Source organism: Crocuta crocuta, unplaced genomic scaffold, assembly GCF_008692635.1.
Source record: "Crocuta crocuta isolate KB4526 unplaced genomic scaffold, BGI_CrCroc_1.0 scaffold77, whole genome shotgun sequence".
In the NCBI taxonomy this organism is placed as follows: Eukaryota; Metazoa; Chordata; class Mammalia; order Carnivora; family Hyaenidae; genus Crocuta; species Crocuta crocuta.
This window is the reverse complement of record NW_027532172.1, coordinates 5,732,182-5,745,094: the sequence shown is the minus strand read 5'-3', so window position 1 is coordinate 5,745,094 and position 12,913 is coordinate 5,732,182. Positions and strand designations below refer to the sequence as shown.

The 12,913-nt window shown below is 51.2% G+C and overlaps 1 protein-coding gene and 1 long non-coding RNA gene across 5 annotated transcripts in view; both read left to right on the top strand.

The window, feature by feature from the left end:
• Window positions 1-5,190, top strand: part of PFKFB4 (6-phosphofructo-2-kinase/fructose-2,6-biphosphatase 4) — a 28,858-nt gene extending 23,668 nt beyond the window's left edge. For 3 of the 4 annotated variants that reach the window (XM_077777133.1, XM_077777130.1, XM_077777132.1), the window contains 2 exons: window positions 885-949; window positions 3,049-5,190. In XM_077777133.1, coding sequence (XP_077633259.1) covers window positions 885-949; window positions 3,049-3,108 — 125 coding nt within the window. In that variant the 3' untranslated portion in view covers window positions 3,109-5,190. The remainder of the gene's footprint in view (window positions 1-884; window positions 950-3,048) is intronic. The other variant, XM_077777131.1, reaches the window with a different exon arrangement.
• Window positions 5,191-8,631: 3,441 nt separating this feature from the next.
• Window positions 8,632-12,671, top strand: LOC144242302 (uncharacterized). Its single transcript, XR_013338323.1, has 3 exons — window positions 8,632-9,055; window positions 10,455-10,611; window positions 11,959-12,671. It is a non-coding gene; the product is annotated as an uncharacterized LOC144242302 (long non-coding RNA).
• Window positions 12,672-12,913: the final 242 nt, after the last annotated feature.

Here is a 12,913-nt window from a genome sequence, read left to right as displayed (position 1 = left end):
TTTTTTTTTTTTTTTTTTTTTACTTCCTTTCCCAATTTACTTTTTTTTTCTTTTTAAGCAAGCTCTACACCCAGCCTGGGGCTCAAACTCACAACCCTGAGATCAAGAGTCACATGGTCTACCAATTGAGCCAGCAAGGCACCCCTCCCAATTTACAATTTTTAGTTGTTAGGTTTTTTTGGTTTTGTTTTTGTTTTTTTTAATTTCTGTGGCCACTGATGCCTTTCCAGTGGTCCTTAACCACTGACCCACCCACATGACGGGCTTTCCTACTGGTTTTTCTGAAATCCCTGCAAAGCCCCAGAGCTCCCAGGACCTGGGCCTTAAAATATTCTGGGTTCAGGGCCTAAGTTCCTGGGTCTCAGCTCCTCACCTTCAACACAAGCTATGAGGCACCCCTCACGTGACTGTGTCGTTGGGAGAATGACCATAAAGCCTAGTGGCAGCTGATGTCATTTCTGTGTGTGCTCATCCCTTCATCCCCCTGAGCACCTGGCCTGTTGGGCTTGTGTTTGTAGCATGCTTGGGGTGGGCATGGTATGGGGGCTCTGAAGACTCACTGTTGACTCCACAGCGAGCTAGGCCTGCCACTCCTTTGATTGTCCTCAGCCCCAGCACTGGGTGGCTTGGGTCCCTGGTGTAGCCCTGCCTGGGTGTCTGGGCTCCTCACCAAGGCTGTGCTGTGGCACGTGTGGGCCCAACTGGGTACCTCATCCTTCCTCACATGCTCCACAGAGCTGCCTAAAGTAGAGGACCAGGACGAGGCAGAGAATGGCTGCTCTATTCTATAATACCCCAGGCCTCCACCTGAGAGAAGTTTCTCCCCTCTGTGGCTCTAGAGGCCTTCCAGGAGGGGAAATGGATTTCCATCTTTCCTTTGGCAGGTTGTAAAGTGGAGTCAATATTCCTGAACGTGATGGCTGTGAACACGCACCGGGACAGGCCTCAGGTAGCAATGGGGTTACTGCTGGGATGGCGAGCATATTCCTGGGGGTATCCAGGCCCAGCATCTTCAAGGCCCAGAGCCAACTGGGGTGTCTGCCAGAGTGAGCTTGAGTTCTCTGTCAAAGCTACTGTAGTCTTGTCACCAGGGCGAGGTCATGGCTCTGGGCTAGGCCTCCGGGGGGGTTGGGGGGGTGGAGAAACCCCTGGAGTTGGGCTCCCAGGCTAGGAAGTGCCTGAGCCTGGGTGTGGTGGCTTCCCAGCAGCCCTACCATAGCCCGCTGAGCCAGGGGGAGGAGGATCCCAGTGAGGAAAGAAGCAAGAGGCCCTCTGAGGGGGCAGGTGGGGATTCTTCCATCTTCCCCTACCAGCTCAGGACTCACAAGGATCTTTTCCAACTTGAGCACCTTTAACAATTAAAGTGGCATTGTGCTTTGTTGCAGAAAGGGCCATGCAGGTGCTGAGAGGGTGTTGGCGCTAGACAGAGACTGTCATGCAGAAGAACAGTTCACTACCCTGTGTTCCCCCAGTGCCTTGTTTAAGATAGAAGCTCCTCGGAGTTTTACCCAGAACCACTTTCTATGCTCACATGAGGTCTGTCTTTCACTGAGGCCAAGGGCTGGAGTAGCCCTTCTGGACCCCATTCACACGGTCTACTGCAGCAAGAAGGCTCCTGGGGCCTCCGTTGTGCCTGCTGCCACCTACAGTGGAACATGGGGGACTCTGGGTCCCTGTCAAAGGTGCAAGCCTTGGGCTGCTCACCTGCAGCCCCTTGGCCTTGAACCCCACTGGTGGAGATGTGTGCATGTTCTTAAGGCTGCTGCCCGTCACTGGACCATCTACCAAGCAGGCCACTTCCCTATTTGTCCTGAGAGTATGCCCCAGGCCTAGTTTGGCACCCACAGGTCCCAGGAGAAGGCATGTCCTAACAGGCACTCTTTGTGCAGAGGAAAGCCCAGAAGGCACTGGGCCCCAGCACTGACTGACAGGGTGATGGTCAATGATGGTAAGAGAAGCCCCTGGACCTGGGAGCAACACTGGGGGCTGACGCCTGGATCTACGGGGCAGGAGCCGGCATGGCCATAGGGTAGGTGGCAGCCACCTTGCCCACCTCTGCATGCTGGCTTTCGAGAGGCAACCTCCTGCTGGCCACAGGTTCCTGGCTGGTTTCCTTTCAGGTGGCAGGATCCCTGGGTCCTAGCCCATTCTTGGGAATGTAATGGGAAAGGGGGTCCTCAAGAAGCCTGCCCCACCCACCATGAGAGTTACACCTACCCCTCCAATTCCAGTGTCTGGTTCAGGGCACGCAGAGGTGTGCCCGTGGGAGCCATGTCTTCCTCCCTGCAGATCTGGGCATGTCATATCACACAGGGCTATGGCCCAACATGACCTGCTTCAGTAGCTGATGGTTGCAAGGGACCCCAATCAAGAACATGGGCCACCAGGATTTGGGGTTCCAGAGGACCATCTCAGGGAGCTGAGGAAAAAGGTGTCAGGCTCTCTATTCCTTACTCCTGAGCCTAGCAGGCTGTGGAAGGAAGCAGACTTTGTGGTTTGGCAGGGCCCATCTGTAGTTGAGGGCTTTAGGAGGTCTGGGGAACCCTGTGCCCCAGCTCTGAGAGGACAGAGCAGGCTGCAGGCTAGGAGATGTCTGCAGCTGCTGCGGCTGCATCTGATACCTGTCCACCGACACTTAGAGCCAGGAGGCGGGCACCCCCAGGAGCCAGTCCCCTTGCCTGCCAGTCACCACCCCCAAGTGGTGAGGATGCAAGCCAGCTGTTCCCTCCTGGTTGACTCAGGCCTGGGGCAGGAGGTGGAGATGGCTTCACTCTGGGTGATGCCTGGTCTGTGTGCAAGCAGGAAGCAGGAACCGGGGGCATCTTCCACCTCTGCTTTTGAACCTTTGTGTTTGTCCACCCACCCTATGTTGAGAGGCTCTTGGGCCCTTGCTCTTAGGGAAATTTGGAGAGTGGAGGCCTGGCTGCAGGCTGGGGGTTGAGTATGTGACCCCAAGGGTGCACAGTGATGAGGAAAGTAGGCAGAAGGACAGTGGGTGTGTGTCTGTTCTCATCACAGGGTGAATATTCTGTGTTGTTTGTTTTGCAGAATGTAGATATCTCGAGGCCTCCAGAGGAAGCCCTGGTCACGGTCCCTGCTCACCAGTGACCATGTCTCATCCACTGTGATCCCCAGGCAGGTACTGATCTCTGCAGATGAGGTCATTACAGGCCCCCTGGTCCATGTGACCGTTTCTATGCTGGAACATCCTCAATGCCACACCTGGCTGGTGGCGCCCAGAGCCCCCGCACCAGCCCACCTGCTTCCTTGTTAATGGCAACAGGGTTATATGTGGTGCCCGACCTGCTGCTAAGAATCATTTGGCCAGACTGGGTCTGCCCTGGGCTGGTGAGAAGTTTCCTAGCAACCCGGCCTTCTGTTGCAGCTATGAGGTGTCCTCTCACCAGTCGGTTGGCTTTGTGAAGTGTGAAACCCTAAACATGGAACAGAAAGCACTTGCTGTGGTGATCCCATCAGGGCCAAGCTGTCTGAGGTGGACCTGGGGGCCCCAGGGACTCGGCTATCTCCTCTGTGGCCGCTTCCTGAGCCAGAGGCAATGACTTCATGGTGGCCTGAGCTTCACTGCCTTGGATGAGAGGGAGAGCTCTTCCCATCTTGCCCTGCCTGGACCTGTAGAGTCACCAAGACAGGCACCTTCACTGGCTAGGCCACTTGTGAGAGCAGTGTGCTCACTTCAACACCACATGATGCACAGAACACACAGGAAGCACGGCCTTTGTGATCACCACTTCTCAGTTGTGCACACACTGGAACACTGGTGAGAGCTGGTGGCCAAGGCCACCCCTGCCCACCTGTTGCGCAACGAAAGCACGCAAAGACAGGGCGGTTGTGTGAGTTCTTCCCAGTGCACACCCAAGTGCTCAAGGGAAGGGCTGCTGTCCCATCTTCCCTCCTGGCCTTGCCTGCTAGGCTACCTCTCTCACGTTGCCGCCTGTGTCCACACAAGAGTGTGCCCTGGTGGCCAAGACGTGCATTTGCTGTGAACGATTCCGAGAAAAAATGCCCATCCTGGCATTCATTGACCTCCGCAAGTGGGACTGAGCCAGGGAAAGGGCAGAAGCCTGAGGTACCCTGTCCATGGGAGGATTTTCCCAGCCATATCACAGCTTTTGATTCACGTGCACGGGAACCTGGCAGAAAGCGACCTCAGAAGGCTACCATCTGTCATGCCCGTGCATTCTTTTGGGCCCAGAGAGGCAGGCTGGGCAATGGGTTTGGGCTCCATTGTATAGCTGGGCAGGAGGCCTGGCCAGCAAGTTGTGAGGTTGGGTAAGGAGGTGTCTGGATCTGTAGTCGGACACTCTGCCTTGCACAGGACCCAGGATCCCAAGCCCACCTTGTACCCAGAAGGTTCCCTGGCAGAACAACTCACCTTTCCCAGCCTCCTGGGGCTTTGCATCCTGCAGGCGCCACCTGCCCCTGAGGGAAGTGTGTGTCCCTGCCCCAGCTGGTGGTCTCTCAGCTTTGGATGCTGCAGTGGCTGTGGACAGACACGGTGGAGGGCTGGGGCAGGATCTTCTGGACTTACCTTCTGCCAGAGCCCCAAGCCCTGGACCCAGGACCAGAGCACCATGCCACTACCTTTGGGACTGCAGAGTTTTGGTGACTTGGTCACTTGGACACACTTTGTGGCCATAGTGGGTCTCTTTGGTTAGCGGCACTTACATCTGGATATCCCCACCTCTCCAGGACCTCAGGCTGGCTGAGGCACCACCAATGAGGCCTTTCCTCTGTGCCCAGAGGGCAGTCAAGAGCTGCTGGACCTGAAGTGTCACAAGGCCTGGGATAAGGCAGAAGGAAGCCTGGAGGCATGGCGTGGGTCAGGGCCTCTCCTCTCTGCCTCTGCCCTGGAGGGGTCTCTGCATGGTCAGCAAGCCACGGGGTTGGCCACTGGGTTCTATTCATGATGGTGGATGTGCTTGTGATGAAGACGGTTTCCCTTTCTCTGCAGAATGGGTGTTGTTGGATCTCAGCCACACATCACACTGTGTCCAGCATTCTTTGCAATAAATACTTTATTAAATTAAAAAAAACAAAAACGACTGGGGCACCTGGCTGGCTCAGTCAGTAGAGCGTGCAGCTCTTGATCTCAGGGTCATGAGTTCGAGCCCCATGTTGAGCCTAGAGCTTACTTTAAAAAGAATAAGAATAAAAAATATAAGAATCTAAGGTTGTCTCTTGTGGCCATCTCCCCATTTGTGAGGTGTTTCCAGCTGGCTCCGCACACTCCCGTGTTGCAGTCTCGTACGTCTGTGTTGGGATCCTTGGTCCAGCTCCCACCTCCATGCCTACCCCTCTCGGGAGAGGAAACTGTCTTGCCCTAGAGTGAGCTCTGGGCCTGGTGCACATGGGCAGGGACAGGGCTGAATTTTCTCTGGGCCAAACTTGCGTTCTGGGTGCTCATCCCTGAGCTGGAAGCAGATGTGCGAGGGGGCATTTGGAGTGGAGCGCTATTGAGGGGAAACTATGGATCTCAACTGTCAGCATCCTTGGGAAGGGGCACCAGGGGCTGGATGGAGGATGGATGGAAGGCCTGCATGAGGCTGTGGGTGGGGGCTTGTTGGCTAGTTCTGTTGTATTTTGTCACTTCTGGATTGGAGACGATTAGACAAGGGGAGGGTTTGTCCCTTTCTTGTGCCCCAGAAAATCACTGGACTTTCCATGCTTGCTGCCCTGAGGCTGGGCTGTTGGGAGGGCAGGGCTGCTCCTCGGTGGACGTGATAGGGCTGGACATGGCTGGGTGCCCATCTGCATCTCTCCCAGTGTGTCAGGGTGGAGGCGACCGTGGCTGGGCTGTTTCTGAGTGGTTTGGTGTTGCCAACAGTTATGGCTGTGCCTTACCCAGCTGTGTCATGATGGATAACAGAAACCCCTGGGCACTGTCCCCGAGTTCAGAGGGATTTCAGCTGCAGCGGTCTTCCTGGAAGGTGAGGCTTGATGGTGTATCTGTCTTCACCCATCTCTGGGCACTAAGCTCCTGGGTAGACACCTGACCTGAGGCCTCAGCAGTTTTGGAAGAAGGTGTTAAAGATTTTTAGCAGCAAAGCAACAGCAGAAGGAATGAGATTTAACACTATGAGAATTTTTCTTCAGATCCAATGTTCTACCACAACTTAGAAAGAGCAATTATATACTGTCGTATAGAAAAATTTTTAGCATTTTGGATTGCTACAAAACAATGGCCATGATTGGATGTTAGGATCAGAGGGTATTTGAGTAGAAAGAAATGTTGCAAAGACATAGGTTTCAGTAATATTTAATTATATTTATAATATAACAATTATATACTATATATTAATAAATTAAAACACAGTTATCACCAGCAAAGCAGAGTGTGGGCATGTATAGCTTAAACCAATCATGTATGGGGCTGGACACGTTGTTTGAGCAAAAGCNAATAGAGTGTTGGCATGTATGGCTTAAACCAATCATGTATGGGGCTGGACACGTTGTTTGAGCAAAAGCATTCTTTTTTAAGTTATTTATTTATGTTATTTTGAGAGGGGGAGAGAGAGCATGAGTGGAGGAGGGGCAGAGAGAGAGAGAGATGGAGAGAGAGAGAATCCCAAGCAGGCTCTGTGCTGTTAGTGCAAAGCCCGTGTAGGGCCCGATCTCATGAATTGTGAGATCATGACCTGAGCTGAAATCAAGGTAGATGCTTAATTGACTGAGCCATCCGGGCACCCCTGAAAANGAGATCACGACCTAAGCGAAAGTCGGATGCTTAACCGACTAAGCCACCCAGGCGCCCCTGAACAAAACTTTTAAAAAAATTTTGTTTGTTTGTTTGTTTTTTGACATTTATTTACTTTTGAGAGACAGAGAGAGCAGGGGAGGGGCAGAGAGAATGAGACACAGAATCTGAAACAGGCTCCAGGTTCTGAGCTGTCAGCACAGAGCCTGATGTGGGGCTCGAACTCACAAATGGTGAGTTCATGACCTGAGCCGAAGTCAGATGCTTAACCAACTGAGCCACCCAGGTGCCCCAAGAACAAAATTATTTTATTAAAAGTGAAAGATGGGGAACATGTGACTCTTGACCTTGGGGTCATGAGTTTGAGCTCCACATGGAACATTTTAAAAAAAGAAAATGGAGGAACCTAGGTGGCTCAGTGGGTTAAACCCATTGACTCTTGATTTCAGCTCAGGTCATGATTTCACAGTTTGTGAGTTCCAGCCCCAGGTCGGGCTCTTTGCCAACAGCATAGAACCATCTTGGGATTCTCTGTCTCCCTGTCTCTGCCCCTCCCCTGCTCTGTCTCTCTCAAAAATAAATAAATCAAACAAAAAAAAAAAAGAGAGAAGAAAAATGGCTTTGGGGTAGACTAGAACTAGTGACTGCCACACCCTGGTTAATGGCCACAAGACCCTTTGGGAAGGACTGTGAAGAAAGTGTCAGCATGACCTGTGCCATTTGCACAGGGCCCTCCTTCCTTAAAGGGCACCCACCCTACTTCCTTCAGGGGCCCCTGAGTTTATGAACTAATTTTACCTAGAACATTGGAGAAAAGAAAATCCTCTCTGTTGCTGGCAGGTTTCTGTTGGTCTGACCTTCAGTCCTTTTGTTACACACAAAAGGACGACTCTATGGGCCTCCCTGTCAGTTTTGGTCCTAGAGGCCTGAGGATCCTGGCAAAGATCTTTTCAGACCAGGCCATTCAGATTACCAGTAAGTCCTCCTGCATGCCATGGTCTCTGTACCTCTCCTCTGGCAGCTCGAGGCTGCTACTTGCCTCTTGGTGCCCGGGGTCCTAGTATCTCCCTTGAAATCAAGGAGTCATCTCAATTACAGTGTCTCTGGTTGGAATCCCTGACCCATGGAGTATAGTGACTATGGTGCTTGTCAAGTAAAGGTTGGATTGTGTCCCCCCACAAAACATTTCATGCATTGAAGACCTAAGCCTCATACCTCACAATGTGACCTTATATAGAAATAGCCTCACTTTGGGGCGCCTGGGTGGCTTAGTGGGTTAAGCGTCTGACTTTCGCTTAGGTCATGATCTCGCGGTTCGTGGGTTCGAGCCCCGCATCGGGCTCTGTGCTGACTGCCAGCTCAGAGCCTGGAGCCTGTTTCAGAGTCTGTCATTCCCTCTCTCTCTGACCCTCCCCTGCTCACGCTGTCTCTCTCTCTCCTAGAAATAAATAAGACATTAAAAAAAAAAAAAAAAAAAGAAATAGCCTCACTTTTTAAAGATGATGTCCTCAGCAGTGAACTTCTAAATGATGATAAAGGGATTATCTCTGGGTGAGTTGCCTGATGAACTCAGTCCAATATTGGATTTCAGTGAATGAGCGAATCTTCCTGAGGCTTTGGATTCTTTCTTCTACATCATACCAGGGGGCTTTGGGCATCTCTGTTGCATTTAGGGAGATTGCTTTCGTTCCAGCCAACCAAACAGACACACAGAACAAACCCTAGTAGCTTAAGCCAGCACACTGAATCCAAAATTTCTGTCCAGTGCACCTGTATTGATAAATTCATCCCAATGTACATTTAGGTTCTTATCTCCTGGGTCTATGACCTCAATCTTCCCTCACACATATTCTCCACAGTGTGACCAAGGTAAAGTAACAAAAGTCTTACAGTTTCTTTGATATATAAGCCTTTGCCCCTGGGTTTTACTTTGTACTAAGATTCCAGACATGCTGGAATCCATCTTTTTATATATATATATTTTATTTTTCAGTAATCTCTACACCCGGTATGGGGCTGGAACCCACAACCTTGAGATCAAGAGTCACATGCTCCACCGACTGAGCCCACCAGGAGCCCTGCTGGAATGCATCTTTAGTTTAAGGCACTGGGGATATTAAGGAGTTTGGGAAGAGGGGCAGGAGACTAGTCAGCTTCCCCTTGCAAATGATAATCTGATTCTTCTGAGTTCATTCATAGATCTTCATCTGGTGTAGTCTGTTAACATGTGAAGTGCCTACTGTGGACTAAGCTGTGGGGATGGAGCAGTAAGCCCGACAGGCAAACTCCTGCTGTCACAGCACTGACATTCTCACCGTGGGAGACACAGTACAGAAATAAGTAAGGATGTAGCTCCTCACAGGGCGCTGGGACAGAGGGGAGGGCTGGGCGGGGGTATAAGATGACCTCACTGAGAAGGTGACCAAAGGCCTGGATGAAGCCACGGAGCATCACATAGCTGGTGCAAGACCCTGAGGGCAGGCTGTGCCAGGTAAGTTCCAGGAACACAGGGGAGGTTGGGGTGGCTGCAGAAGCCCGAGTGAAGAGGAAGAAGGCCAGGTCAGAGGTCATGGGGTGGAGGTGATATGGGGCCTTGGAAATAGGAAGCCCATGAAGGCCTTTGAGTCAAGTGACTTGATCCAATGAACATTTTTAAGGGTCCCTCTGGCTGCTGTCAGTGCCAGAATAGACTTCAGTGGGGCAGGGTGGAGGTCGAGAGACCTGTCTGGGGCCACTGGAGGATCTGATAATCCAGGTGAGAAGACCTTGACACTGGTGTTGGGACTGCAGAGAAGTAGTCGGATTCTGCCTAAGTTGTGAAGGTAGAGCCAAGGTTAGCTGCTGGTGTGGATGAAGGCCTATGAGAAGGACATTATGCCCAGAGGTGAGGTCACCGCAGTGGACTATGGAAGTCCGCATGGGGCAGCACGATGCTGGGGGTCAGCAGTTCAGCTGAAGGCACATTCAGGTTAAATGCCAGTTGGATATCCAAGTGGAGGTGTTGACAGGACAGTTGGATCTTGGAGTCTGGAGATGGGGCCTGGGCTGGAGATAGGAAATGGCATCATCAGTGTGTAGATGGTACTTAGAGCCACGACACTGGACGGGTTCTCAAGGGGAATGTCAATAGAGAAGAAATGGCACCTGAGGACCAAGCCCTAGGGACCCCACATTATGAGTGTGACATGAAGAGCCAGCAGATGGGGTGTGAGAAGGAGCAGCGTGGGGGAGCTGGGAGTTGCCTGCTGTGTTGGGTGATGCTGTGGGTCAAGGAAGGTAAGAAGGCCAGTGTGTGGGCCTGCAAAGTATTTCCTTGTGTCGCTGTGCACACTCTCAGTGCTCTGTCCTGAGCAGCGCCTGACTTTCACATTAAAGATTGAGTGAGGCTGGGGATTTAATCAGTATGTTATCTGGAGCCACAGAATCTGCCATGGCTGCGAGAGATAGGAGACTCCTTTGCAAAGGAGAGAAAGGTTTAAAAAAAATTTTTTTTAATGTAAATGTTTATTTTTGAGAGAGAGAGAGAGAGAGCATCTGAGCAGGGGTGGGGCAGAAAGAGAGGGAGACAGAGGATCTGAAGTGGACTCAGTTCTGACAGCAGAGAACCTTGGTGTGAGGCTTGAACCCATGACCAAGAGATCATGACCTGAGCCGAAGTTGGATACTTAACTGACTGAGCTAAATCTTCTGGGGGTTTTCACACCAATAACGAATTCTCTGATTCTCCCACACTGACTAGGTGTAAACAACTCAACCCGATTTGGACACCAACTCTTGAATTACTGCAGACCCCACAGGTTAAGGGCTCAGTCCCACAAGACTGACTCTACTTCAGGTGCTAGTCCCAAGTCCCAAGAGGGCCACCCTTAACTCCTGATCATCTGGCTATAAATCAGGTATAAGCCCCTTCCTCGAATTCAATAACTTGCTGGAATGACTCATAGAACTCAGCGAAACACTTTATTTACATTTTCGTTTATTAAAAAGGATGCAATTTGGGGCGCCTGGGTGGCTTAGTCAGTTAAGCGTCCGACTTTCGCTTAGGTCATGATCTCGCGGTTCGTGGGTTCGAGCCCCGCGTCGGGCTCTGTGCTGACTGCCAGCTCAGAGCCTGGAGCCTGCTTCAGATTCTGTATCTCCCTCTCTCTCTGACCCTCCTCTGCTCACGCTCTCTCTCTCTCTCTCTCCTAGAAATTAAAAAAAAAAAATTATAAAAAAATTTAAAAAAATAAAAAGGATGCAATTCAGGAACCACCAAATGGAAGAGATGCATAGAGTGAGGTACTGGGGAGAGGGAATGGGTGGCGTAAGGCTTCCAGAATACCCAGGGCTGCAGCCTTCCCAGCACATCAGAGCATTCACTAATCTTGGAAACTCCCGTAACTCCACCACATAGGAGCTTATATGGAGGTTTCATTACAGAAACACCATTGATTAAGTCATCGACGTTTGTAAGTTTAAGGACAGGTGTAGAAGTGGGGTGCTGGTAGACTTTACCTTCAAAACCCTAGAAACCGAGTTACATAGGTCATAAAATAATTGGATTAGAATTTTAAAAATAATGTTTTGACTTTAAAACTTTATTTAAATTTTTTTTATGTTTAATTAATTAATTAATTAAGAGAGCAAGCCAGGAGGGGCAGAGAGAGAGGAGAAGAGAGAAATCCCGAACCAGCTCTGCTCTGTCAGCAAAGAGCCCGATGCAGGGCTTGAATTCAACAACCGTGAGATCATGACCTGAGCTGAAACCAAGAGTCAAGAGCCAAAATCAAGAGACGCTTAACCAATGGAACCGCTCAGGTGCATCCTAGAGCTTTATTTTTGAAGGGAAAGAAACTTTGCTATCGCTGGCACTGATTATATAAAAAAAAAATCACTGGCTTTTGGTTGATAGAAGTGAATCTCCACCCCGCCTCCCCAGTTGGAGCTGAAAGCTCCTACCCTCTATTCAAGGCTAGGTCTTTCTGGTGACCTGCTCCCAACTAAGAGGTAGGACTTTCCCCAGCCGGGAGTCTTATTAGCATACAAAAGACTAAATCCAAGTGTTTTAGGAGCTCTGGTGCCGGGAAGCAGGGACATAGAGCACCTAGTTTTACTATTCCGCCCCCACCCCCCCAACCCCGGTGGTGGCTTTAGGCTGCTCCATTTGCTAGAGCCTTTCCTTTCATCCTAGCTGGCTTTCCACTGCCTTCAGCTCCCACCAGACAAATGTCCAGTCCAGACCTGCCTCTTTTTCCCCGCAGCACCTTCTGCCATTCCTGGTGACAGCATCTCCCAGCATCTCTGTCACTTGCAGGAGACGGACTCTGCCCGACTTCATCAGAAACACAATTTGTGAAAAGGAACTTGTGGAGCTCCCAGAGCCACCGAGGGGGTGGCTGGAGGACAAGACTCAGCCAGACAGCTGGTCTCCAGCCCAAACCTGAGTCCTGCTCTGGCCTGCTGAGCGAGCCACTGCCACCGCAGGGTCCTCACCGGAGGCCCAGACGCTGCAGGCGTGGCCCGGCAGCCACGGCCCCCACGGCCCCCATGAAGGAGGCTCTGCTGTCTGGCCATGGTAGCCAGCCCCCCAGCGAACTCCTGGGAGGGCACATCTGATTGGCTGGGCCTGGACAAAGTCCCTTGCCCTGGGGCAAAGGACAGCGAGCCAGTGAAACTGGCATTTCTGCCTTCTTTGGTGGAAGAAAGGGGCCCAGGTGCTGGGTGAAGAGGAATGGCAGGGACCTCTACCTTGGCATTACTAATTAACAAAAATTCGACTGAGTACATTTTAAACATCTAAGTGGCTTTCTTACACGATTCATGAATTGCGCAGCCTCCCATCTTGCCTGTGGAGGGGAGCTCTGAGGAGTGGGACCAGATGGAAGGTTTCTGTAGAAGAAGGGTGGGAGCAGGAAGATTATTAGCAAAAGAAAAGGATTATTCCTGGCCTGGCCTCTTTCTAGGGGGCAAAGCAAGGTGTCTTATCATGCAGATGAGCTCATCTTTCTTTGAGGAATGGGAGAAGAGCCAGAGGCAGACTCAGTGGCACTGATTGAAAAATTCCTGACTGACCGGTTAAGACTACATTTCTGGGGGAAGTTGAAACTGCAATTAGATTGGGGTTATCGAGCCCTGGTTTGGAAACTTGGGCTGAGGGACACTATTTTGGGCCTGTGGTTTTTGTTTTGTTTGAAAATTTTTAATGTTGGGGCGCCT